General features: G+C 35.2%; 1 protein-coding gene across 2 annotated transcripts in view; it reads left to right on the top strand.

The window, feature by feature from the left end:
* Positions 1–20,730, top strand: part of HNRNPLL (heterogeneous nuclear ribonucleoprotein L like) — a 36,074-nt gene extending 15,344 nt beyond the window's left edge. Inside the window, exons 3-13 of one of the 2 annotated variants that reach the window (XM_044918541.1) lie at positions 164–401; positions 1,845–1,925; positions 3,167–3,268; positions 3,354–3,426; positions 7,672–7,743; positions 12,163–12,380; positions 15,221–15,342; positions 15,810–16,011; positions 17,294–17,351; positions 17,442–17,540; positions 20,505–20,730. In XM_044918541.1, coding sequence (XP_044774476.1) covers positions 164–401; positions 1,845–1,925; positions 3,167–3,268; positions 3,354–3,426; positions 7,672–7,743; positions 12,163–12,380; positions 15,221–15,342; positions 15,810–16,011; positions 17,294–17,351; positions 17,442–17,540; positions 20,505–20,560 — 1,321 coding nt within the window. In that variant the 3' untranslated portion in view covers positions 20,561–20,730. Of the gene's footprint in view, positions 1–163; positions 402–1,844; positions 1,931–3,166; positions 3,269–3,353; positions 3,427–7,671; positions 7,744–12,162; positions 12,381–15,220; positions 15,343–15,809; positions 16,012–17,293; positions 17,352–17,441; positions 17,541–20,504 lie in introns of both variants that reach the window. The other variant, XM_021697351.1, reaches the window with a different exon arrangement.
* Positions 20,731–27,498: the final 6,768 nt, after the last annotated feature.

Here is a 27,498-nt window from a genome sequence, read left to right as displayed (position 1 = left end):
TTTGGATGATTTAAGAATTGACTAACACTGGATAAATGTAGTGAAGAATACTAATCTGTGTGATTTGACACATTTTTATTAAAGTCTGCTTTTCCTTGATTGAGAATAAATAATGTTAACTGAATTTATTATATTTGGGTATTCTTTCCAATCTCCCTTTCAGCTATGTTATGATGATGCCGTTTAAACGGCAGGCTCTAGTGGAATTTGAAAACATAGATAGTGCCAAAGAATGTGTGACGTTTGCTGCGGATGAACCTGTGTACATTGCTGGTCAACAGGCTTTTTTCAACTATTCTACAAGCAAAAGGATCACTCGGCCAGGAAATACTGATGATCCATCAGGAGGCAACAAAGTTCTTCTGCTATCAATTCAGAATCCTCTCTATCCAATTACAGTGGTATGCATTTTAGTATAATAAACTAAATTAAAAGTGATTTTGAAAATTGCCTCTAGAGTGACTAACCTATAGTTTTCTTCACTGCCATCTAGATATTTAAAAAGTGTTTTTTAAAAGAATTTTTAACATGAATCTTAATTTTGACTATCATGTTTAATGAACAAAGAAATGGTGAGCACTGAAGCTAAAAAGGTGAGAAGTGCAGTTGTCACAAATAAGCACTTTTAAAAATTTGTATTATTTAGCATCAATATTAACTGTTTCTGATAAGGAATTAGACAGACTTGTTAGAAATAATCCAAGAAATTTCTCTCACTTGCATGCCAGCATGTGTTAAGAGCATCTACTAGGTAAGGACAGAATCCCAAAGATGTATATATTATAAGTGGTTTTGAGATAACTTATTAAAAACCTGTCTGATTTACTTAAAATTTCCTGTTTCGCCCTTTAAAAAAGTGATATTAGCAGAATTTTTACAAAGGATTCATGTTCTGAACCAATTAAGTTTTCTACTTCATAATGAGATGCTGTTTCATAATAAGCCAGTGACAAGGACACTTTATTTTTGTGATGAATAGTATATCACAGTAAGGGAAGCTTCAATTAGTATGATTTCAAGTAAGGATATATGATACTGGGACATAAAAGAAAGCATAAGATACTATTTAAATTAGATATTTACCTCTGTAATACTTCTAGACTTATTAATAAGCGTATTAATTAGTATTAATTACAGTATTTGATGTTTGGGGAGAAAGAATGTACCTAATCTAGTACAAGTATTCTGATTTGTTTATGGTTGTATCCCTAGAACCTAATGGTGCCACTGTGTTAATTGTAGGTGCTCAAGAAATTTCTTGATAGTTGAAGAATTGTTCTTAAGTAGGTATTTAAGTTCTCTCTTATTTAATTCAGAGATCTTGTTTGCTGACATCTAACATTGTATAAATGATCTTCCCAGAATCTTTTCTCTATATAGTCATTGTCCCTTGAAAAATGAATACCAAGTTGATCTGTTACTACTTCTTAATAAACATTTATTACTATAATTCAAGGGATTATAAAACAATCTGGAGTCACATTTGGAAAACAAAACAAATTAATTGATTATAGTTTCGGTTTACTTATTGTATATTGTCAGACATTATTTTAGGTACCTTTTAAAATAAGAATCAAGGATTTATTTAGGAGATAAAATAGGTAGCAGTCCTTTTGAAATGTTTCATTTTAACTTCTCTAATGTTGGATATACTGTATGGGTGAGGAAATAACTTTAGAAGTGTAACAGGTTTTAAAAGTTTAGTTAGTAAAAGTTTAATTAGTAATGAATAGAAGTGATGTCTTGAGGTTTTTTTTTTTTTTTAAGTTGAAAAAAGCGGGGTGTAATTTTCTTGTTTTTCCAAATATAAAATGTGAAGAAATCTTGTTTTCTTTCCTTCATAGGATGTTTTATACACTGTATGCAACCCTGTTGGAAAAGTACAACGTATTGTTATTTTCAAGAGAAATGGGATACAGGCAATGGTTGAATATCCTTTACTTATAAATTTTTTTTATTGATGTATAAGATTTCTGTGTAATATGGTCTTATTTTTTCCTGCTCAATCATATCCTGACAAGTGGTATTTATTCTCAGTTCTTCCCCAAAGATCTACTTGTTTTAGATTTAAAAAATGAAACTGCAGTACCCACAGATAAGAATAACTTGCTACCTAAGAACATTCCCGTACTTCATCTCGCAGTATGCTTTGTCTTTTTAATGGGGAAAAAATAACATTATTTGATAATATGTACATTTATACCTTTTTATTTTATTTTATTTTTTAAAAATTTTCTTACTATGTTCAGTTAGCCAACATATAGTACATCATTAGTTTTTGATGTAGTGTTCAACGATTCATTAGTTGCATATAACACCCAGTGCTCATTTGTACCTTTTAAAAATGTATCCCAAATGGACTATTCTGACTCTCTCCTTAAAATAGGTAGTTTGGAAGTACTAAAACTTTATAGAGTCAGTAATACAAAACTCTTCTTCCCTTTTTTGGTTGAATTTTTCAAATGGTCATGGTTTATGTAAAAACTTTTTTGTTAAATTTCATCGTTGAGTAAAAAGAGCAAGTTGCAAAATAGTATGTATTGTATAATCCCATGTAAAAATATAACTATCCCCCAACCTGTGTGTACATGTGTATGCATAAAAAAGGTGGGGGCTATACAGCAAACTCTTAATAGTGCTGACTTCAAGCAAGGTGTTTTTGTCCCTTTTTTTTTTTTTTTTAACCACTTTGGTGGTTTGATTTTTTTAAACAACTGTAGACCCAAGTAATTTTTTAAAACCAATAAAATGAAGATAGTTAAATGATTATAAAACTCTGCCTTCTCAGAAATATATAAAAATCAAATATTTGTTTTATATAGTTTTGGTTTTTTGTGACATTTTTCCTCCTTTAAGAGTAAAATATTTCCTGTTTCAAGATAGCAGACTGTCGTTTACCAGGGAATGGGACCATGCTCCATTTCCCCTCTTCTTTTCAATTTATAAAGTACTTTTGATTATTTAGAAGGATTAATGTAGATAGTTTGGTTTATTATGTTTTCTTTGGTACCCTGGATCTTAAAAATGAATTTGCCTAAAATTCATCTAGAAATTTTATTGGTAAAACATTTCTAGAAGGGAGAATTATGTTTATTTTCAGTCCTTTTCTTAGGCAGTGAATAATGATTAAATATTAGACACCTTAAACCAAATTTCCTTAATAGAGCTTATGTTTGAATCAGTCCTTTGTGCCCAGAAAGCTAAAGCAGCACTCAATGGAGCAGATATATATGCCGGATGTTGCACACTAAAAATCGAATATGCAAGGGTAAATATTTTTTCAACACTTTGCCAAAGAAATATTTATGCTTTGGATATATAATTTGAGCTTACTTTCTTTTTAATCTTAACAGCCAACTCGTCTAAATGTTATTAGGAATGACAATGACAGTTGGGACTACACTAAACCGTATTTGGGAAGACGAGGTAAGTATTTTATGCATTTTAGAATGTACTTAAATCTGCTGACAAATTTTTACATACAGTTAGATTCCTTTTTCCGGAGGTGAGCTAGTTCATTCAAAAGAAAACCTTGGTGAATGCTTTTGTTGCAAAAGGCCATGTAATGCTGGAAAATAACCTTGAAATTAGTGCCCCCTACTGGTATGTACTGAGTTATTTATATTTAGTTCAACAAGGAGCCCACACATACAGGCACGCCCGCAGTTCAAGGACTTGCATTTCTCCAAGCAGCTCTCTCTCTTTGGAGGAGAGGAAACTGATTCAGAATATTCCTTACAAACTGCAAACTTGCACACTGCTTCTCTATGGAAAGGACTTTTCCCCCAAGCTGGACGAGGCATTAAGAAGGATAGAGGACTCCAGCAGGCTGACTCTACACTTCATCATGCACAACATCGGCATCAGCAAAAAGCCCTCTGAAAAACTCAGACTTGCAATTCACCTTGACTGCATACTGCATGCACCATCACCCCAAGTTTTTAAAGGAGGACACTTAACAGTACTTCAGACTTGCATGGGATGAACACCATGATAGACTGTGCCCATTTATTCAAGTTGTATGTGTTAATATTGGTCTGATTTCCCTTAAGGTTTCAGTTGTAGAATTTAAGACTTTTCACTAACGGGTACTAGACTTTATTTACAATGTTGTAAATCTTAATGCCCATTAATGTAACTGTTTTCAGCTTAGATTTAAATTGTTAATTGGCAAATAACCAGGGCCAATTTATCTATAGGTCTTGAGAACTGCTAATGCTCAACCAATCCACACAGATATTAAAGATAAGAGGATTAGAAAGGTGCACATTTGCTGCACTTAAATTTACTCTCTTGGGGTTTTTTTCCTTAACTGTGGACATTGAACAGATTAACGTAATGATGAAAAGTTGCATTATATGTAAAAGATGGTTTCTGTGTGGTTTGATTTTTTGTAAAGTGGCTGTTTATAAGTTGTTACTTTTTGTAACGATTTAAGGTTATCACTCATGTTAATTTGTGTAACTAGAAATTTCGACATTTCAAATGTAGGTGAAAGTAACATGTCTGTTCAAGGTAGACTATATTTAAACTTGATAAATCTTAAAATAAGAGCATTTCATTTGAGATGCATTTTCACCTATAACTTATAAATGCTAGATTTTATGAGCATAGATTTGACTGATAAAATTGTTCAACTAACTGTGTGGCAATTCTGGAATATACAAATTAAAATGTGGATCTTGTAAAAACAAGGGGGCTGCAGTATTGGCTACACCTCAACTACAATATCGGTGTTTGAACCACATGTTGAAAAAACTCACCAAGATGAGCATATCTGTAAAAGTCCATAAAGTAGGAAAAATTTTTATGGCATCCAAAATATCTTGGGCAGTAGGGACTCAGTAGTGCATGTACTCTTGCCAAAAGAGAAAATGAAGGACAATGTGATGATCCTTTGCATGTTCCAGTATTTAGAACTTTGGCTGATTGGCCCCTTTAATTCTCAATTCTTAGGAAATCATCTTGCCTTATGCATGGGTTGCAGAGGTTTGTATTGTGATGCAGCTTTGGCTGGACCCCACATTTTTCCCTATTTACAAATCTGTTTGGCATAGGCTTGGTACAGTTGAATACAGTATTGGAAAACAAAGCCTTAGTACTCAAACAACAGAACAAGTGGTTGATGAGAAATCTCTCACTTCTGTCAAATTACAGTCTGTTATTGAATACTTTTTTTTTTTTTTTAACTCATTTGAAACCGTGAGTTTTGGTTACATTTCTCTTAATGTCTCTCTCTTTTTTTTTTTCTCTTAATGTCTCTTAAAACATTTGTAGATGTGCTTCTTATTTTAATAGTGTTTACATCTGTTCTTTTAGGTCTAAAGTTTCCACAGAGCCAGCTTAGATTAGTTTTTCATACAAGGAATTACAATCAGAAAAGGTTAGAAACGTGTGAGGTAGATATTTAAATAGTGAAATATATAGAAGTAGTAAAGCAGAAGTTTAGTTGGTTTTCAAGGGAAAAACATTCTTGCTTTCTAATTCCTGATACTTGTCTGGCAAGACTAGCAGTTTCTGTTCTTGTTTTTGTAGTGACTTCATCTTCCACTCAAGTTGATACTGAATTGTAACTTTTTCTACCAAAAAGAACTCTGTAATAAATATAACCTCATTTTTTAAAGTCCCTTTTCAGCCCAAATTACATTTTAGTGCAAAAAGTTCTTAACCTGGACTCCAGAGAATCATTCCAGAAATGTTAAACAAAAACTTGTGTATGTGTGCATCTTTTTGGGGAGAAGGTGTACAGTTTCCATCAGATTTCAGATGAATTCATGAAAAGTCACAAACCACTATTTATAGACTGATGTGATCAGTATTTGACTCTTCGGCACACTTCTGTTTTATGTGACCTTTTATTAGGTAGTGAATGCTTCGAATGAAGAGAATTATTAATAATGAGAATGTTTGGCTGAAAGATACCTTGGGAGACCATCCACTCTAACTCCTTCATTTTATGAATGAAGATTGTGAGTTTCTGTGATTATACAGTGAATTAGTGGTTAAATTGGAATCTTCTGATTCCCAGTCTAGTGCGCTTTCCTTTATATAGCACACTCTTAACTGTATCAATAAAACTGAGCCATGAAGACATTATGGTGGTTTTGGTTAAGATTCCTTAGATCAGATAAGGAATTGCATGTAGTGTTTGGTGGCATGCTTAAGTAGAAGAATATTAACAGAAGGGATTAGCAGACTGGATTAATTCAGGAGGAGTGGGACTTAAATTATGATGCTGGAACCCATGTAATGGAAAGAAGGAACTGTGAATGACTGGAGAAGAAATGACTCTGGGGAAATGGAGGGAGGATCTTGATAAATTGGAAGCATTTGAGAGTATTTTTGGAGAAAGACGAAGTCTGTGAGGCCCAAATGGGATAGAATATGAGTAAAGAACCAATTTCTATACAATATAAAAATTATCTCATTATTTAGGACCAACTGAAAATGTAAGGGAAAGTAGTGAGTACCTTGTTATTGGTGTTGGGTAAGCAGAGGGCTAGATGGTTCCAATTGATAGGGATGGTGTAAAGAGAATTTATACACTGAATAAAAGTTGAATAAGATGACCTCTTAGGTCCCTTTTATAATGCTATGATAACTTGGAATAGGTACTTAAAATGATACTTCTCTAGGCTGAAGTGAAAATTATTTCTCATCTCCCATAAACCTCATTTGTTTAGGTGACTAAGGATTTATAGAAAGCCTTTCCATGAATTTTCAAAGACTAGAATGACCAGACTCATAAGCTACATTAAAAAAAAAAATCTTATTTGGTACTATAATTTGATCAGCAAACTTTCTAAAAGTATTGTACAGTAATTTCTAAAATTTACCAACCAAAATAGGAAGTGCTATTTTAGAAACAAGTAATTTTTTTTTTGATGTCTCAAATTAAATTTAGGAAAATTGGCATGCCTTTCCTGAAAACGTAGCTAGAATAAAAATTATTTTTTAGGAGTATTGTAGTACTCTCATCCAATAATGTAGCCCCCTTGGTTAGCTTTATCTTGGCATATTTAAACTTTGGGGGGGTGCTCATAGTCCTGCCTGGTGTTAAGGTCTATAGACAATGACCAATCCATGATATAATATGGGCCAGTGATGTGCAAATTTCCAGCTCTCAAGTCAGTAGGTGTTTGTAAATATGTGTATATACATACAAAATACTCTGTGTTTACTGATTGTGAAACCATGTAATACAGGTTGTTGTTGGCTTATGCTGAACTTCTTGAAAGAAGCCCACTTTGAAAATGTGTTGCTGTTGAAGCTAATAGTATGATTCAGGTACTGTCTTTCAAAAGTACTGCACTTAAAGCTTGTTTTAAAGACATGTATTGGTAAAAACTTCTGTACAGTGTCAAACTCTAGCATTGTGTATGTTCACTTTCTGAAAAGTATCCATTCTTTCCTTAAATTTGAAAGTGTGATTGTATTTGGCATTTGCCAAAAAGATATTTCAAGTTAAGTGGAATTTGTTAGATAGAATTACTTCCTTAAACTCTTGGTGTTTGTATTTAAATTGGATATGAATGGATGTTTAAAGTTAACCAGGAATCATATTTCTTTTATGAATTGTAATGGATGTTTTGAATGGGTGTTTCCCATGTGAGTACTCTGTTAAGTACTTGGGTCAAAATTGTTAAAACCATGTTTCTACTTTTGTGTCAGATAGAGGAAAGGGTCGCCAGAGACAAGCCATTTTGGGAGAACACCCTTCTTCGTTTAGACATGATGGCTATGGTAAGTTTGTCAAGGCAGAAGGAAGGTAGTATAGATGAACTATTAGAATTTTTGCATTTCTGATGAAGAATGGCACATTTCTTGTCTCTATTTTTCCTGCTCACCTGACTTGGCTTATAGGGGATCAGTCCCTTATAATGTACTCCCAAGGAGTTGTCCAAAATCCTTTGTTTTCTTAGGATATTGATATATCATATAATCCTTGAGATGAATGAGAGCTATTGGTTGGGGATTGAAAGCTTTTTTACCATTTTGGTTTGGTTTGGTTTGGTTTTGATTAGTAATGGGCTCTGGTCTGTTAGAGGACCAAAGGGAAATACTATTGGTTAGTAAGTATATTTTCTTCCATTCTAGCAATTATGAACAAAGAGGAACTTTGAGTAATAAAGGCAAAAAAATGGGGCATTTGTCAAAAAGAAATATGTTTCTGGTTAGAGCCTAATTTTTTAGTTCTACAGTTGGTATTTTGGCTTTGGCAAAATTTGTTTGTATTTAATTCCTCTTTTAAAACTTCTCAGTTTTAATGTTTGCTGTCTTGGTAAGATTAAGATCATGAAACCTAGAATAATATTCTTCCCCAGGAAAAAGTTAGGTATCAGACTATTGTCCTTGTAGGGGTAGATGTTGAGAATTGCTATTGATAAGACTTTTAACTGGTTATAAGTTCTCTGTTTTTTAATCTTTTTTAGTTTTTAGTAGTAGTTATTGGCCCCACCTATTCTGTGGTTTAAAGCTGAAGTACAATGCTATTTGAAGTGGTAGAAGATAGAAATTGCTATATTGTACTCTCGGGATTTATCTTCGAAAATCTCCCTGTGTTGCCTGTTTTCAAATTGCCTACCTGTTTGATGACTCTCTTTAGCCGTGAGTTTTAGCTTATTCCTTAGTGTCGTTTTTTGAACTCTGGGATTTAGTACCTCTGTGTGTGTGTCTATTTGTTCAGGTTGCTATGGTAGTCTATATGGCAGAAGTGATTGAAACAATCTTTTTTTTTTGTCAAAACAGTAAGTGTGGTATAGAATGAAAATCTTCCTACTGTTGTTTTAGTGAGTTCCTTGATCATTTTTCTTAGCTGTTTCTTTAACAGCATAAATATTAAATCTGGTCATATGGATAGTTCTGCTCCTGCAGTAAAGAAACACTTATTAAGAGCCTCCTGTGCTTTCCATAATGGAAGGTTACATAGAGTTGCTAACTGCAAGTTTGTAGTGTAGTTGTGGAGTATATGTGTCATGGCAGTCAGTGGAAGGCTAAAAACTGTTTAAATATTTTGCCAAAGGGGTCTAGAAAAATCTGTGAAAGAATAAATGAAGGACAAACAACCTTACTGTGGTAGTGTTGACACAGACTATTTTCTCAGTATGGGTTTTCAGGTTTGCCTTTCTTTATAAAATATATCTTACTGAAAAATTGTATAAATAAAAATATATGCATGCCGAGAAGAACTTTGTATTTTTAAAAAGCCTATTGTGAAATTCTTTGTCAGTTTCATACCCTAATTGATTTTGCATGTTTGTGTGTGTGTACATTTTAATGTAAGCTTACTTAAAGAGAGGTGCAAAATTCTTTGCATTGGCAGTTAAATAGGGTCCTGCTGAGGAGGAATGGTTGTGGTGGGGTTGTGTAGGGGCATCCATTCTGAGCTATGTCTATTGAAACAGTTAACTCTCTGAGGATAACTTGTTCTGCTTTCCTAGGGGAGTATAGGAGGAGAGAGAGATAAATAAAAAGAGGTGGAGAAGAGAAGTAAGGTGAGGAAATTGGGGGGAAAGCGAAGAAGATGGGGAGTAGGTGCTAGTGATATACTGAGCCTTTTTAAAAACTGCAAAGCATAGCTGTATCCCTTCAGATCAGCAATTCAGCAAAACAGGTGTTTTTGCATTTTGGTGTCGTATCATGGGTGGCTTTTCCTTTATGATGATATATGAGAATGAGGGAATAGAAAAGGCTTAATTATTTAATTAAATTTATTCATTGGTTTATTACAGCAGTATAAATCTGTGCTTTCAGAATTCTTTAAATCTTTTACTTTGGGAAGCCCTGTCCGATGAGGGGAGGTGGTAGACGTCCTTATACTTGAAAAATATTATTTTTACCACTTTTATACAGATTTATTTTCTGTGGATCTAAGAAAAGTTTGTATATTAATTGCAAGCATCTTTGGATATGGCTCCTGGACCAAAGATTTTAAAGTACAAGGATGAGAAATGCCTTCCAAATGATAATAATGCCATTTATGTAGCATTTTCCCACATAAGTGAATTTTTTTAATACCTGAAGTACTAGCTTTTTATGCATCAAAACATTTTGTATGAACTTTTTTATGTATAGAAACCTTTAAAAAGATTTTCTATTTTCTTAAACAATATAGGCAACAATTTAAATAGTGTAGATAACGTAATTCAATCCTGATCAGTTATATTCTCTCGCAATGAATTCAGTTGTTACCTATGGCAGTGGATCTCAACATTTTTGGCCAACTTCAGTAGAGTGGAAGTTTTCACTGCCCATGCACCACACATCTTTCTACTTTCTATGAAAAAGAAAATTTAGTGGTAATAGTGAAGTGTCATTACTGTACAAGCAAATGGTGGTAGTGGAGGGACGGTATAGTAGGGATATGTACTTTTGCAATAGGGATAAGAATGATTGATATTTGACCCCAGCGTATATATAAAGTTTAAATTGGAGGCCGAAACATGTGTTGTTACTAACGAGTAACTCACCATGAGCTATATTGTTTGTTTTGATAAACTAATTATCAGCAAGAAGGGCAGTTGAAAACCATTCCAATTTAAGGCAACACTGATGACGATGCATTGATGAAGTGTTTCTTCCTCCATGACACTGTAGGAATTCACACTGTGTGTGTGCTCAGTGGTAGTATTGCTGTGTTGTTATGAATGGCAGCTATATTTAGAATACTAAATACTGAGTTGGAGTCCGCATGAGCTCTGATAGCATGCTATGAATACCAAAATGTAGTTCTTAGTACCTTACTTAGTAGATGACAAGTGTCCCTTAAATAAAAATGAGAGTCAGTAGCATTACATATTCTTTACTTCTTGAGAAATGAGGAAAAGACTTGGGTTTTTGGATTGGTTTCTTGCACATCAGGAGGACCTTTGCATGTTACAAGAGTATACTTCTGTAATCACTAACTCAGGAGCACCTAACATGTATGGGTTTATATTTCTGAGCTATGCCTCCATTTTAGTTGCTGCTGCTTTTTTTTAAATTGAAGTATAGGTGACATACAATGTTATATTAGTTTCAGGTATACAGCATAGCGATTGGATGATTCTATACATTGTGCAGTGCTCACCATGATAAGTGTAGTACCATACAACGTCATTACAATATTATTGACCATATTCCCTCCACAGTACTTTTCATCCCAGAGACTTATTTTTTAGTAACTGGGAGTTGGTACTTGATCCCCTTCACCTATTTCACCGCCTCTCGTCTACCCTCCGGCAACCACCAGTTTATGAGTCAGTTTCTTGGTTGCTTCTCAGTTCTTACGACTCTCTCTTCTTGCTCTTGTGAATGTGCCCTCTGCCTGCTTTTAGTATCAGTTTCTCCAGACTCCCCCATTCCTGTCTGTTCCATTCACTTTAGCTTTATTTTTCTTGTTACTTCCAATCTGTTATGGTTGGGAAAACTGGATAAATCAAAGTTGTTTAGAACTACTCTAAAATTAGAAAGTTGATTCTTAATAAGGATTCTCAGCATGAGACATAGATTTGCATGTGTTTTGTGACAACGGTTTCAGATATTCAGGCGTTATTCTGGGTTCTTGATGTTGTTTCAGATAATGCAGGATGCTGAATAAATGACACCTTTGAGTAGGTGAGATATTAATGAAATTAGGAGTTTTGTTTCCTAAATTAGAATTAGGGGAATAAAATACCAGAAAGCACGTTACGGTAAAATATATTCAAGGAGATAGCTTTTCAGTGGAACTAGAGATGTTCTTTTTGTTATGTCTGTATAGAGATAGTTTCCAAGATTTCGCTGTATATTTTATTGTATTATCCTCCAAAAGGTGTTGGCAGAAGGTTTTTTTAAAAAAAAATTAAGATACAATTTATACACAGCGACCCAAAGTTTCACACTGATTCTCCCCATCCCTGCTATCTGTGGCCTGATCTTACATACTTTTTTGTTAAACCATATTTTTAAAAATACAAACTTAAAGCCTGATGTATATGCAGGGATGTGCAGGTCAATGTATCTTAGATCTGGTACACAGAAATACAGATTTTATTAATCCCCACAGGTTATATTTGAATATTAACACATTTATTTGAGTTTTCCTTGGACGTACATCAAAGTAGCTAGTATTAATAGTTTATTTTTAATGTGGTGAAGAATATCTGCTAAAGTTGTGTTTTGTTTTGTTTATCATTTTTATAGGATCCCATGGTCCATTATTGCCTTTACCGAGTCGTTACAGAATGGGCTCTCGAGATACACCTGAGCTTGTTGCATATCCATTGCCACAGGCTTCTTCCTCTTACATGCATGGAGGAAATCCCTCTGGTTCAGTTGTAATGGTTAGTGGATTACATCAGCTAAAAATGAATTGTTCAAGAGTGTTCAACCTATTCTGCTTGTATGGAAATATTGAAAAGGTAAGTTTCGTTTTATATTAATTTCTTTTGCTAGGATATCTAGTAGGAAAGTTTGAAAAGGCAACAAATACATGTGTCTTCCCCTTGTATTAGGAACATACAAGTTCTTTTAGTAGTAAACCACATAAGCTAAAAATTCATTAGGTAGGAGCTTTAGAAATTGTTTTTTGTTGGTAAGTGATCAGTATAGGTTGTTGGTACTAAAAATTCTTTAAAAATAGCTAATATAAATAGAAGTCCAAAACAGTAATTAATTACTAGCCTGTATTTTTTTTATCATTGCAAAGTGTTTCTAGCACTTAACATGTCGAACTATAGAATTCGAAAGAGGAGGGCGCCTGGGTGGCTCAGTTGGTTAAGCGACTGCCTTCGGCTCAGGTCATGATCCCAGGGTCCTGGGATCGAGTCCCACATCGGGCTCCCTGCTCGGCGGGAGGCCTGCTTCTTCCTCTCCCACTCCCCCTGCTTGTGTTCCTGCTCTCGCTGTCTCTGTCTCTGTCAAATAAATAAATAAAATCTTAAAAAAAAAAAAAAAAAAATTCGAAAGAGGAGTACTTTCATGGTGCTTGGCCACCAGTCATGAATTTTAGGAGAGTTCTAGATTTAATTACTTGCCTCCCAAATGCTAGATTTCCAGTATCTTCTGAGGAACAATGTGCTTTTAGCTCTATCAGTATTTGAAACTGACAAAATGTGTTCAAAACTTTATCTGGAGGCTTACACTCAAAAAGTAGCAAAATATTTAAATTTTACATATTTTAAAGATCTTTAAAGCTATAACCTTATTTTCATTAGACAACCATTTCCCCAGATCTGTGCTGTTTTGTTCATTGATATCTCATAAATATTTAAAATAGTATCATAAAGTAGATACTTAAACTATTTTCTAAAGAACCATGGAAATTTAACTGGGGAAATGATTGGTCATCTTAAGTTACCAATTGTTTGATACACTTGCCAACTTGAGTTTCAGTACTGAGATAATGTTATTTTTCTCTGTTGTTTTAAGTGATTTTAGTGTTCTTTTCACAACAATAAAAAGGTACAAGCATGTGAGTCATAAATGTGTGGGAGCGGGAGCATGGCTTCAAAAGTTGGTACTCTTAGTTCTTAGTTCATTAATTCTAAAGTAAAGGCTCCTTGAACTGAGAAAGCAACTCAGAAAATCTCTGGAACAAGAATTTTCTCAGCATAACCATTTGACCGCATTTAGAAAAGAAAAGAAAGAAAATCCCACATTGGTCTAGGGATAACATATGGGGTGTTTCTGCTTATATAACTTGCCAGGAATACATGGACAGATTTAGCAACACTGGGAGAAGTAGTTCAGATTTTTTCACACAGACATTTATCTTAGACACCTAGGTGTTAGTTAAGGTTCAGGAACTGCATGTTTGATAACTAAATGGGCTTTAATGTGTATTTTAACCTTATCACATAATGTTACTTTTCTCTTAGTGCTTTTCACATTTGTAGACAATCAGATCAGTCAGTTAAATCAACATCTTTAGTATATCTTTGTCTTTTCTGTTATGAACTAATTGTCTCATGATTTAGAAACCTAAGTCATTTTGTCTAATAAACTTAAAAGTTTTCTGTGTGCTATTTGAACAATTCCAGTCTCACATGTCAAAAAAAATATTTTAAACAATCTATTATGACACATGAAACTTAGGCTATGCTAGTCCTTTAAAAGACCTATATATAGGTAAGTATGCCTCACCTTTTTTTTAGATTTACAAGTACAAGAGCTACATATTTAACATAAGATATTTATTTAGTCATTGTTAGATTTGTAGGATATTATTGGATTAAATCAAGGTATAGAAATTTTGCCCACAAGAAGATAATTGATTTCAAGTAAAGCTGAAAAGTCCTGCTACAACTGAGTTTTGTTCAAGTACAGGTATAGTATAAAAATGCTGGAATAGCCCATTAAAATTGGTAGTTGCAAGGGTGGATATAAATGCTATGCTGCATTTGTTATGTAAATACATTTGTAGTATTTTAAGGCTAACAAATATTTCAAGGTGTCATGAATGTTAGTGGTACAGAATAGCTATTGAAGGACTTTCTAAGGGGTAGGGGGTAGGTACTATGCTGAATGATTATCATACATTAACCCATTTAACCCTTATTACTATAGTGTTATCTACTAAAATTAGAATAATATAAGAGGCTAAGTATGGCCTCTGCCCAAGATGCCATGAAAAATTGTGAAGTATGCCTGTTTTTAAAACTGCCCCTACTTTGTACAAGCCTTCCTACTGGCAATGCTGTCTCAAGGCCGTCATGCATTATTTCCTACAGCATCTTGTTTATTGCTTTAACAGCATTCTGAGTAGTTGGGAATTATTTTTTACTTTTAAATTTTTGACCTACCTACCAGAATATAAGTTTCAAGAAGACTGTGTCTATTACGTTTACCATTAATACCCAGTATCCAGCACAGTGTTTATCAAAACATTAGGCACCTAATAAATGTTTGTTGAATGAATAAATATTGATGAACTGTACCAGGTATTATCATTGTCTCTGTTTTATAGGGAGATCTGTGGCTCAGAGAAGAAAATCACCCCAAATCACACAATAAGTAGCAGAGCCAGGGTAAGCCTGTGCTCTTCTTCATTGTGCTACACAATAGAATTATAGTCTTCCTTTTTAACTTTGTTGAATTTTGGTAAGAGTTATGAGTGTCTAACAGCACAGCAGAGTAAAGTCAAGATTCCAGGTGATCTTCTGTATTTGACCTCAACCACTTAAATCATACTCTCTTTCAGAAATTCTGTTATTATAGAAGGGAAATAAATAGTCACCTTTTTGGGATTTTGTATTTACAGGTAAAATTTATGAAGACCATTCCTGGTACAGCACTGGTAGAAATGGGTGATGAGTATGCTGTAGAAAGAGCTGTCACACACCTTAACAATGTCAAATTATTTGGGAAAAGACTTAATGTTTGGTAATTATCTTAAAAGTGGTAAATTTTAAAAGTATTAAAAAAATCTTCATTTTTATTAGAGATACTAATTTCAATTTCAGAATATTTTAATGTAATTGAGAGCACATTTGAAACTAGCACCTATAATGTTATCATTTTAGACAAAGTATGTTAGGTTCATATAATTCAGGTTTTGCTCACCTATACCTAGTTTTTAGTGTTATGATTATAAAGCAGCATGTTAAAAATGGGCAAGTTTTATATAAAGTTTCCTAAACTATAAGAGTGATAGATTATAACTTAAACTAAATTTAAGTATTCAAATAAATGTTTAAAATATTAAATAACTAAATCACATTTAAATAGCTACATTTGTCTTATTTGTTAAAATTGATGCAGGCATAGATATTAACCTTTTGACACTGCCTACTTGTTGCTTTTTATCTAACAAGGTATCTTCTATACCTTTTTTCCTTCCCAATCTTTAGTGTGTCTAAACAACATTCAGTTGTTCCAAGTCAAATATTTGAGCTGGAGGATGGTACAAGTAGCTACAAAGATTTTGCAATGAGCAAAAATAATCGCTTTACAAGTGCTGGTCAAGCATCTAAGAATATAATCCAGCCACCCTCATGTGTGCTGCATTATTACAATGTTCCATTGTGTGTCACAGAGGAGACCTTCACGAAGGTAGGTGCTGAAATACAGCTGTGTAGAATGTTTCTATTTCTTATTTTAAAATTTATAATATTTTAACCTCATTTTAAAGTCTTGCTCTGTTCATCATCTGCTTTTGATATTATTAGTATTTTGTTATTTAGTTCACTCTTTGACCATTGTACTTTTCTGGCCTCCATTCTGCATTAGCCTTTTTAGTCTTTTGTTGGTTTGTGGCTCAGTCTTTTTGAGAGTCGGAATTAGAATGAGATACCTGACTTCTGCATTCAGAGAGTTCTTTTATTATGCCCTTAAATCTTGCCCATAACAGGGGGCACCTGGGTGGCTCAGTCGGTTAAGATCCTGGGATCGAGTCTCGCATTGGGCTCCCTGCTCAGCAGAGAGCCTGCTTCTCCCTCTCCCTTTGCCCCTCCCTCCCACTCGTGCTCATGTGCGCGCACGCTCTCTCTCTCTCTCTCGTAAAAATAAATAAAAATCTTTAAAAAAAAAAAAAATCTTGCCCATAACAAAATTTTATATATCCCTGCCTTTTTGCCAAACTGTAGGAAATGCTTCAGAAAAGAATTGATTTTCTGGGAAAATTTCTGGGAACTCCACTCTGTCCCTTAGGTACTAGATAAATCCTAACAACTCTGAGAATACATATTTCAGCTATAAATCTGTGGTTTTATTGTACGGCACTAAATTATTTACATAGTTTATAGAATATCACTTTTTAAAGTTTATTTTCTCATAGAACTTACCAATCTAAAAATATGTTTGGGGGGCGCCTGGGTGGCTCAGTCGTTAAGCGTCTGCCTTTGGCTCAGGTCATGGTCCCAGAGTCCTGGGATCAGGTCCTGCATTGGGCTCCCTGCTCAGCGGGAAGCCTGTTTCTCCCTATCCCACTCCCCCTGCTTGTGTTCCCTCTCTCTCTGTCTCTCTCTCTATCAAAAAAAAAATAATAATAAATAAAAACATGTTTGATTTAATTCATTCATGCCAGACTTAAATGCTGCCATAAAGTTTATTTTCCTTTCTTCCAGAGAGAGAGTGAGAGCATGATGAGCACATGAGTGCACGCAGGGGGGCGGGGAGGGGCAGAGGGAGAGGCACAGAGAGAATCTTAAGCAAGCTTCACGCTGGGGCCCAGTGCTCACGACCCTGAGATCATGACCTGAGCTGAAATCAAGAGTCGGACACTTAACCAACTGAGCCACACAGGTGCCCCCATAAAGTTTACTTTCTAAAAAAGTAAAAGGTGGGAATATTATTTTGGCCATATTTTTAATGGAGTTTCACATTTCTTTGACAGTTATGTAATGACCACGAAGTTCTTACATTCATCAAATATAAAGTGTTTGATGCAAAACGTAAGTGCACATGCCCTCTTTTTCAGTTTTCTGGTTAAACTGATGACAAGCACGTAACAACTGGATTTGTGTTTCTTTGTTTTGTTTTAGCTTCTGCCAAAACACTTTCTGGGCTATTAGAATGGGAGTGCAAAACTGATGCAGTAGAAGCCCTTACAGCACTTAATCACTACCAGATAAGAGTTCCAAGTAAGTAAAATTGTGTCATAATTATTCAGTAGGAGTTACTTTAGAAACGTCGACAATAATTTTAAAATAACACTTACTGCTTTTGTTTTTTTTTTTTTAATAGAGAAGTATGAAGAAAAAAGTCCTACAAATCCCACAACCCACACAATCCTTATATTAGTTACCTATTGCTGTGTAACAGATTACCACATTTAGCATCTTAAAACAGCAAACTGAGGGTCAGTATTCTATGTACGGTTCAGCTGGGTGTTTCTAGCTTAGGGTCTCTTGAGGTTGCAGTCAAGCTGTTGTCCGGGTCTACAGTCATTTCAAGTCATGATTGGAGATTGGGAAATCCATTTCCAAGCTCATTTATGTGGTGGTTTGCAAGTCCAGTGAAGCTACATTGGCCCTTTCATCATGGTGGCTGGCTTCCTTCAGAGTGAGTGATCCAAGAGGGATGAGAGCAAAAGACTAAAGCAGAAGCCACAGTGTCTCTTATAACCTAACATTGGAAGTGACATACTATCACTTATGCTGTATTCTTGTGGTCACACAGACCACCCGTGGTACAGTGTGGGAGGGGACTGTACAGAGCTGTGAATACCAGGAGGGTAGGGATCGTTGGGGCCATCTTGGATGCTGGCTTCCACAGTCTCTGTTGATCTTTTTAGAAGAAAGCAATACATACATTTATGTGGTTAAAAAACTTAAAACAGCACATGAGGTACAAAATGAAAGTTAAAGCTTTCTACAACTTCTAACCAATTGTCTCCTTTTATTCCTCCTCCTCAGTGTATGTATATCTACATTTTTAAAAGTTATACAAAATGGTTCTTCTATACAACTCTTCAGTGCCTTGCTGTTTTCACTTAATATGCCTTGGAACTATATATCAGCACTTGCAAAGCTACTACTTCTTCTTTTTTTTTTTTAAAGCATACGCAGAGTAGCTATTCATAGTAGAGATATACCACAGTTTGATTTACCCATTTCCCCACTAATGAATACCGTTTTTTTCCAATTTGTTTTTTCTATTACTATAATACAACATCCTTATCATTGCACTTTTTGTATTTGTAGGGCAATTTCCTAGTAGTGGAGAACGTAAAGGTTTATATTCTGATAAATGTTGCCCTTTAAAAAGGTTGCACCAGTTTACATTTCTACCTGTGGTATGTGAGAATGCCTGTTTCCCAACACTCTTTACCAACACTGAGTCTTGTCAGATGTTGAATCTTTAACCAGTATGATAGACGAAAAATGGTATTCCATTGTTTTAATTTGTATTAAATGAAATTGTCACTGTTTATTCTCTCCAGAATGGCAAACGACCTCTTTTTCTACCACACAAAGTATGCTCAAGTATTTAACTTTTGAAGCTTTGTGCTGTGTACTTTATTTTGATCCTGGATCTAAAGGGTGTTAAACCCTTATTTTTCTAAATAGTAGGAGAAAAAAATATTAATTTTATTAGGTGTGATGTGGAAAAAGAAAAATACACACTGACAGATTTATGGGTAGAATAAACGTATCTAGGATTTAGTTTAAAATATTCCAGCTCCCAAAATGTGTGTCGGGTAGGTAGATGAAATAAGACTGCCAAATGCTGACAATTATTGAAGCTAGGTGGTTTATCATATCAATCTCTATATTTTTTTATGTTTAAAAATTTTAATTAAAAGATAAAAAATAAATAGGAGTACTTCCTTTCATTTAACTTTTAGTCACAAAAGTAAATTTTAAGTAGTAAATCAAGCCTAATATTTGTTAGAAGGTTTTTAAAGGCTTTAAAATTATATGCATATTTGAGACATACCCAAGATGTATTTTAAACTCCTTGGAGGCAGGAACAGTTATTTATCTTTTCATCCTCTCCAGTGCATGCAAATACTTGTTAATTTATATGCTTTTTCCTTTATAGGAATTAAAATTTTTTTAATATGTTAAGATACCAGAATTGTTTCTTTGTATAATTAATTGAGGAGGAATTATCTCTGCCTGGTCTGAGAAGTTAAAGAAAAATGTATAAGATGGAAAAATTTTTATGGCTTATTCTCTTGGTTTTTTTTTTCTTTTTTTTTTGAGTAATTTTAGAATTTAATACTAGCTCTCCTGGAACTTTTTCAGCTTATTAATATCTTCCTGTACATTCCATTCTTACCCATTTCCCAGCCTGTATTTGAATTTTTTTTTTTAATTTAAATTCAATTAGCCAACATATAGAACATCATTAGTTTCAGATGTAGGGTTCAATAATTCATCAGTTGCGTATAATACCCAGTGCTCATCACATCACCCTATTACCCCATCCCCTCTACCCACCTCCCTTCCAGCAACCCTCAGTTTGTTTCTTTTTTTTTTTTAAGATTTTTTTTTTTTTTTAATTCATGAGAGACAGAGCGAGAGAGAAAGGCAGAGGGAGAAGCAGGCTCCCAAGGAGCAGGGAGCCCGATGCGGGACTTGATCCCAGGACCCTGAGATCATGACCTGAGCCGAAGGCAGACGTTAACCATCTGAGCCACCCAGGCGCCCCCCTCAGTTTGTGTCTTAGAGTTAAGAGTCTCTCAGGGTTTGTCTCCCTCTCTGATTACTTCCCATTCAGTTTGAACTGACTTTTATAGAGGAATTGCCATTCTAATATATTCTGCAAAGTGAACTTTGCTGATGGACATAAGCCTAATCCCATACTGTTTATCTGTAATGATTAATTAATTCACTAAGAAATATTGAGTGTCTCTATGTGTCAGATAAGGTTTAGAGCAGTAGGAATGTAGCAGTGGACAAAGTTCCTACCTTCATGTAGCTTACCTGCTGGTAGAGATGTACAAAAGTAATCTTCCCCTTACCTTACATAGAAATTTTCCTTCTTTATGTTTCCGCTTCTGATTTTATAAGAATGTGAAATAATTTACTCTGCTAATTCAAGGTAATCTTGAAAGTTTGATGAAGTGACCTGTTAACTTTGTTTTTTAATTTTTGCAGATGGTTCCAATCCCTACACATTGAAGCTGTGCTTTTCTACATCATCCCATTTATAAGAAGAGAAGAGCATGTTAGAATTTATGTTCACCTTTATTACAATTTTAAAGCTACACTTCATTAAAAAAAAAACTAAGATGGTTGATCTAATGTTGCCTTGCTTACTTTGATTTAAGATCCTGTTCTGTAATAAACAAATATTTTGCCTTGAGTAAACTTGTTGTAAAGTTAAATATTGAATTGTTTTCATTTTAAAATAGAATGTCATAATGTAGACTATCTACAGCTTCCTTGTAGATTACGCAAATATATGATTTCTAATCTTATTATTTTTCTTCCACAGTGAAAATATATTTGCATTCTTAATGCTAATTATCTGCAAGTATTTTTCCATTGTGTCTGAGATTAATGCAGGTGAAAGTATTGCATTTTAATATTATAGAATTCCTATTATATGTTTAGATGTTTAAGTATGTTGCAGTTATTCATATTAAACATAACTTGTATTTATTAAGTATTTTAATCAAGTTTGAGAATAACATTGCACACAATGAATTTTAAGTACTAAAGATTTAGCTGATTTTATATTTCTGAAAGGCTAACAGACATGGATACACTTGTACAGTATGCACTCAAACTTATTTAAATTGGTGTAATTTTTTTTTTTTTTAAGTCATTGTCCATTTGTATTGCCATGCCTCTGTTTCTAGTTCCAGTTTGGAGATTTTATAAAGTTACAACAATGAGTTAATGTGTTCATCTTCATTTGTTGCATGTGACTTGATCTTGAAAACACATCTGGTATTTGGCATTAAGCTTTTAATAGAAGTTATGATTAATAATTCCTAACCTGAGATCCATGAATGGGCTTTAGGGAGTCCCAGAACCCCTTAAAATTGTATGTAGAATTTTGGGTACTTGCATTTTTATTTTTTACTCTTGAATCCATCAGTAATATATGTATTTTTCTATATGGTGCAAGGTGTAAGGATCTAATTTTATTTTTATTCCAAACAGATAGCTATTTGTTTCAACACCATTTATTAAACATTCTTTCTCCCACTGGATCTGTTTTTTTTCCTTTTTTTGGAAAGAATATATCGTAAGGAAGGTGTAAGTAGGGTGTAAAACACGGTATTAAGAGACTATATATAGGGGCGCCTGGGTGTCTCAGTCATTAAGTGTCTGACTTTGGCTCAGGTCATGATCCCAGGGTCCTGGGATCGAGCCCCGCATCGGGCTCCCTGCTCAGCGGGAAGCCTGCTTCTCCCTCTCCCACTCCTCTTGCTTGTGTTCCCTCTCTCGCTGTGTCTCTCTCTGTCAAATGAATAAATAAAATCTTAAAAAAAAAAAAGACTATATGTAGCACACTTGAGTGCCTTGGTGGCTCAGTTGGTTAAGCGTCTGCCATCAGCTCAGGTCATGATCCCAGGGTCCTGGGATGGAGCCCTGCATTGGGCTCCCTGCTCAGTGGGGAGTCTGCCTCTCTCTCTCCCTCTGCCTGCCACTCCCCTTGCTTGTGCTTGCTCTCTTTCTCTCACTCTTGTAAAAAATAAAATCTTAAAAAAAAAGAGAGACTATAGTACACTTGTTATCAAAGTCATTTTTTAAGATGAGTTAATTAATTTGACATAGCGCATAAGCAGGGGGAGAAGCAGGCTCCCCACTGAGCAGGAAGCCTGATGCGGGGCTCAATCCCAGGACCCTGGGATCATGACCTGAGTTAAAGCAGACAAAGCTTAACCAGCTGAGCCACCCAGGTGCCCCAAATTCATAGCTTTTTTATAATAAAAATGTGATATAGCCATTTTATATTTATCTTTAAAAGAGGGAAAATGTTTCATCTACCCAGATTAACTGAATAGTTGGCAATAGCAGTTTTGTGGTCTTGAGACTTTTAAATAAATTTGCAAGTAGAAGTTCCATTTAGATCTTTTGTAAAAGTTTTATTTTGAATTTTAACTTAAAAGAGTTTGCCTTAATCCTTTTAGAAATGAGACAGGGGTTTAAAAAGTTTAGAGCTATTGAATAGAAAGTTAAGCTGGAAACTAAACACACATTAACATTTACTTCCCCTTGAATTTTAATAGCTGCGGACAATGTCCCTTTAGCCCTCTAAAGACCTAGAAAAATTTAAATTCCGTCTAGAGGCGTTTTAGACTCTTAACGATGGAATACAGTATGTTTTGCCGAGGGTAACTTTGTGTACGAACTCTAAGTGTATGGTACTGTGTTGTGTATGTACATTCCTCATTCATTCATTGCCAATTTAAAACCTAAGTTTACCTAACTCTACAATAAACAAAGCTTTTTTTCCCCTTCCCTTATAAATACTTTTCTACATTTGTTGCAAAATTAAGATGTCTTAATTTTAAAAGATAACTTCTGAGTTTATGTAATAATTGTCTCCTTCTCTTCCCCTCTTCTGAAAAGTAATGGTGATGGTTATAGATTATTTTGTATTTTAGGAAACAAAAACTTGATGATGACAGGGCTTACTTAATTTAGATTTGGTTTATTTTTTATTTATTTTTATTTTTTAAAGATTTATTTATTTGACAGCACAAGTAGGCAGAGCGGCAGGCAGAGGGAGAGGGAGAAGCAGACTCCCCTCTGAGCAGGGAGCCCAAAGCGGGGCTTGATCCCAGGACTCTGGGATCATGACCTGAGCCGAAGGCAGACGCCTAACCAACTGAGCCACCCAAGTGCCCCTTTAGGTTTGGTTTAAGTGGTATTGACTATTTTTTATTTATTTTTTTTAAAGATTTATGTGTTTTAGAGAGAAAGCACGGGGAGGGGCAGAGGGAGAGGGAAAGAGAGTCATAAGCAGACTCCGCACTGAGCATGGAGCTGACGGGGGACTAGATCTCAGGACCCCGAGATCATGACCTGAGCCGAAACCAAGAACTGGTAGCTCAACCGACTGTGCCACCCAGGTGCCCCTAAGTGGTATTGACTTTTAGATATGAACTCTGTCTTAATTCTCTTTCCCCAACAAAATGATGAGTAAATTCTTCAGGTGTAAAGTATGTTTAAAAAAAAAAATTAGCACAAGCAGGGGGAGCGGCAGGCAGAGGCAGAAGCTGACTCCCCGCTGCGCAGGGAGCCTGATGTGGGGCTTGATCCTGGGACTCTGGGATCATGACCTGAGCTGAAGGCAGATGCTTGACCAACTGAGCCACTCAGGCGCTCCTAAAGTGTGTTTAAGTTGTACCTTACTGATCTGTGCACTGGTGTGTCAGCCCTATACTTGGCTATCAGTAATGTCTTCGACAGTTTACTTGGGCATCCCTGCTGTTAATATCTGATATTATCCGATCCTAGAATGGAATTGGCTTTGGCAACGTTCTCTCTTTCCTTAGCCTTAACAACATTTCTTGTGCTATCTTTCTGCTTTTAGGAGAACATGAAAGAACAGATTCTATAGCTGTAAAGAAATAATACTAGCTTTTGTTTTTTAAATATTGGAACCCTATTCCATATCTAAATTCCATTAAATATTTGATGATACCTCTGTATAACTGAGTTAAGGAATATAAGCTGCCTATTAAAGTCCCACTTTCCTGCTGAGGGTATTACCCCAAATAAACAAAACAAAACTGCCATTGTAGCTGACAGAAGACTTACCAGCATCCTAGTGATTTGGTTATCCAGACTATATTTTCTAGGACTGAACTGAGAGAAGAGAATAAAAATGACCAAATAGGGTCAATTATGTTTCATTTTTTTAAAAATCACTATTTGTAGGGATAGGTTGCTAGGGAACTGCTTTTTAGTAGTTATCAGTGATACTGTATTCCTCTCCAGAGCAAAGCAATTTTGACTGTAGAGCATTCTTCCGTAATTAAGAATCAAAAGCACAAGGAGCTTTGCTTCACTTAAAAAGTTCTTCAGGTCGCAAAGGTCCTTGTAAGAAAGATAACTGCAATAAACCTTCCTGCCTCCATATGGCCGTTTGGCTTAAGAAAATTTAGTCCATTAAAGGGCCATGTAAAGTAGCAAGCCTTTTTGGGGTCCCAGGGTGGCTCACTACTTTAAGCGTCTGCTTCCAGCTTAGGTCATGATCCCAGGGTTCTAGGATCGAGCCCTGAGTCCAACTCCCTCTCAGTGGGGAGTCTGCTTCTCCCTCTGCCTCCCTCCCCCACTCATGCTCGCTCACTTTCTCTCAAATAAATAAAATCTTTTTTTAAAAAAGTAGCAAGCCTTTTTTTTATCATAGTACCACTTGTTTGCTCATGGGGTTAATCACAAAAAACGATTTAGAGGAAAAAAAATTAAGGTTCATAGGTTCTGTCCCTCAGCATGTTTTATTCCTTCTAAATTATTTCTACTATGATGATTTCCAAAGTCAACTAAAAAATAAGTGGTGCAAACGTGATTCCTGCTTAAAGCCAAGAAAACCATTGGGAATTTGAAATCTAGTGGATATTTAATCTGTAATGTCATTGCTTTTTTCCTAAAACCAAAAAAAAAACAACAAAACAAAGCCTAGCATTTTTACCAAACGGATTCAAGTGCTAATTCAAAACTGATACATTTTATTTAGTTCATTCAGCTAATCACCTTTCTAGCCATCTCAATTTTAATTTTAACATGCTTTGAACTTGAACAAATACAGAAGACTTTGCTTTACCACTAGAAATTTCTTGAATATAAAGCCCTTTATCTGAGGAAGCACTTGAAAATCTCTTCGTGTTTTGTTTGTTTTTAAGTTTTTATTTTAATCACCCGGTGCTCTTCATGACAAGTGCACTCCTTAATCCCCATCGCCTATTTAACCCCATCCCCCACCCACTTCCCCTCTGGAAAACCATCAGTTTGTTCTCTTGCTTTTTTCCCCCCCCTTTGCTCATTTGTTTCTTAAATTCCACATATGAGTGAAATCATGTGGTATTTGTTATTTGTCTTTCTCTGACTGACTTATTTCACTGAGGATTATACTCTAGCTCCATCCATGTCATTGCAAATGGCAAGGTTTCATTATTTTATATGGCTGAATAATACTCCATTATATATCTATATCTCATATCTTTATCCATCAGTTGATGGACACTTGGGCTGTTTCCATAATTTGGCTATTGTAAATAACACTGCTGTAAACATTAGGTTGCATGTATCCCTTTGAATTAGTGTTTTTGTATTCTTTAGGTAAATACCTGGTAGTGGGATTGCTGGGTTGTAGGGTAGTTCTATTTTTAACTTTTGGAGGAATCACTGTGCTGTTGTCCAGAGTGGCTGCACCAGTTTGCATTCCCACCAGCAGTGCAAGAGGGTTTGTTTTTCTCCACATCCTCGCCAACACCTGTTGTTTCTTTTTTATTTTAGCCATTCTGACAAGTGTGAGGTAGTTTGGATTTGCATTTTCCTGATGTTAAGTGTAATGTGTCTGTTGGCCATCTGTATGTCGTCTTTGGAGAAATGTCTGTTCATGTCTTATGCCCATTTTTAAATCATATTATTTGTTTTTTGGGTGAAATTCTCTTAGTTTTAATTTATGAATTATGAATTTATGAATTTAATTGCTGCCTCTCGCCTTTCTTCATTTTGTAGAGTAATTGAGGTTTGAGTGAGCCTTACTGACTTAATCTGATTCCTGCACCCCAGTGGCTCTTAGTGCTCCCTTGGAGAACATTTCAACAGTTTGTAGGAGTGCTTTTTCACAGTTTAGGGGGCTAATACTACAAATATTTGATGGGCAGGGACTAGGAAGAATTGTCCCTTGTCCTATATGAATTGCCAGTATCCCATCAGATATTATCTCATCTTAGAATTAACTCTCTTTTGTAGATATAAACTCAGTGTTTTTGTATACAGTACAATGAATTTCCTAGGAATGCAACTGCCTTGTAAAGCAAGGAAAGATGATTGTTTTGTTTGGAATATTTCTAAGAGTTGTTTGCTGTTTTGGAAAATTATATCATTACAGTATTTGAGTTGACATTACAGCACATCAGGGTCAGTTTTCATTTGCAGCAGTCCTACTCCTCTGTCTTCTATTGTAGTCATTCCTGAACAGTTATGTATCACAATATGCATTGATTATAAGTTTTATTTCTCCCTGATAATATAAGTTTTTATGTGTTTTTCTTCAAATACTGTGTGTGTGTAGTAGGTAGGTATTGTCAAGGAATTTTATTTCAGCATGATTTAAGGATGTCAGATTGTCTGGGTTGGGAAGCATTGCTTTAAACTAATCTGGTTCTGGGTTGAACAGGTAAATCTAGGTTGATCCAAAGATAGTGAAGCCTAGGATTTGTTGATGAGTGGGTGAGGGGATGCTCTCCCAAAGGGGTATGGCCTGCATCTATGAGGTAGGCCTGGGACTGCTGTTGCTGCTTTGCTATCTTGAGAGAAACCGGCAGGTGGAGAAAAAATACACAGAAGAAAAAGACACCCTAAATTTAGACAACTTGTGGAAACCATTGTGAGCATAGGCTAGTTTGATCATGCTCAGTAGACTGCTGTCTTCAGTGTTCCCTTTTCAGTTTGAAGTAATGTCTAAGCGCCTAAATCTCACCTTTAGCTGTTGTAAAACAGCACAATCACATGAAAGAACACAATTGTTTGACGGGTAGCCCTAGTCTTACTTATTTTTTTTTTTTTTAAGATTTTACTTATTAATTTGAGACACAGAGATAACAGAGAGAGAGAGAGAGAAAGCATGAGCAGGGAGAGAGGCAGAGGGAGAGGGAGAAGCAGGCTCCTGGCTGAGCCAGGAGCCCGATGTGGGGCTCGATCCCAGGACCCTGGGATCATGACCTGAGCCGAAGGCAGGCGCTTAACCATCTGAACCACCCAAGGTAACCCTATTTTTAAACCTGAGATATTTTTATCTTTTTGCCAGTCTGGGCCTATGACCCATTGTATTTTCTCACTTTGAGTTTTTCGTCATAAGTACTATCTTAAAGTTTAAACATAAGTAAAGTATTTCTGGACTCTTCTACAGTGAAACTATTCTCTGTAGATTTGTTAATGAGCTGCCTTATTTTCAAGAGCA

This window comes from Neomonachus schauinslandi, chromosome 10 (assembly GCF_002201575.2).
Source record: "Neomonachus schauinslandi chromosome 10, ASM220157v2, whole genome shotgun sequence".
Classification (NCBI taxonomy): Eukaryota; Metazoa; Chordata; class Mammalia; order Carnivora; family Phocidae; genus Neomonachus; species Neomonachus schauinslandi.
This window is presented reverse-complemented; position numbering and strand designations above follow the sequence as displayed.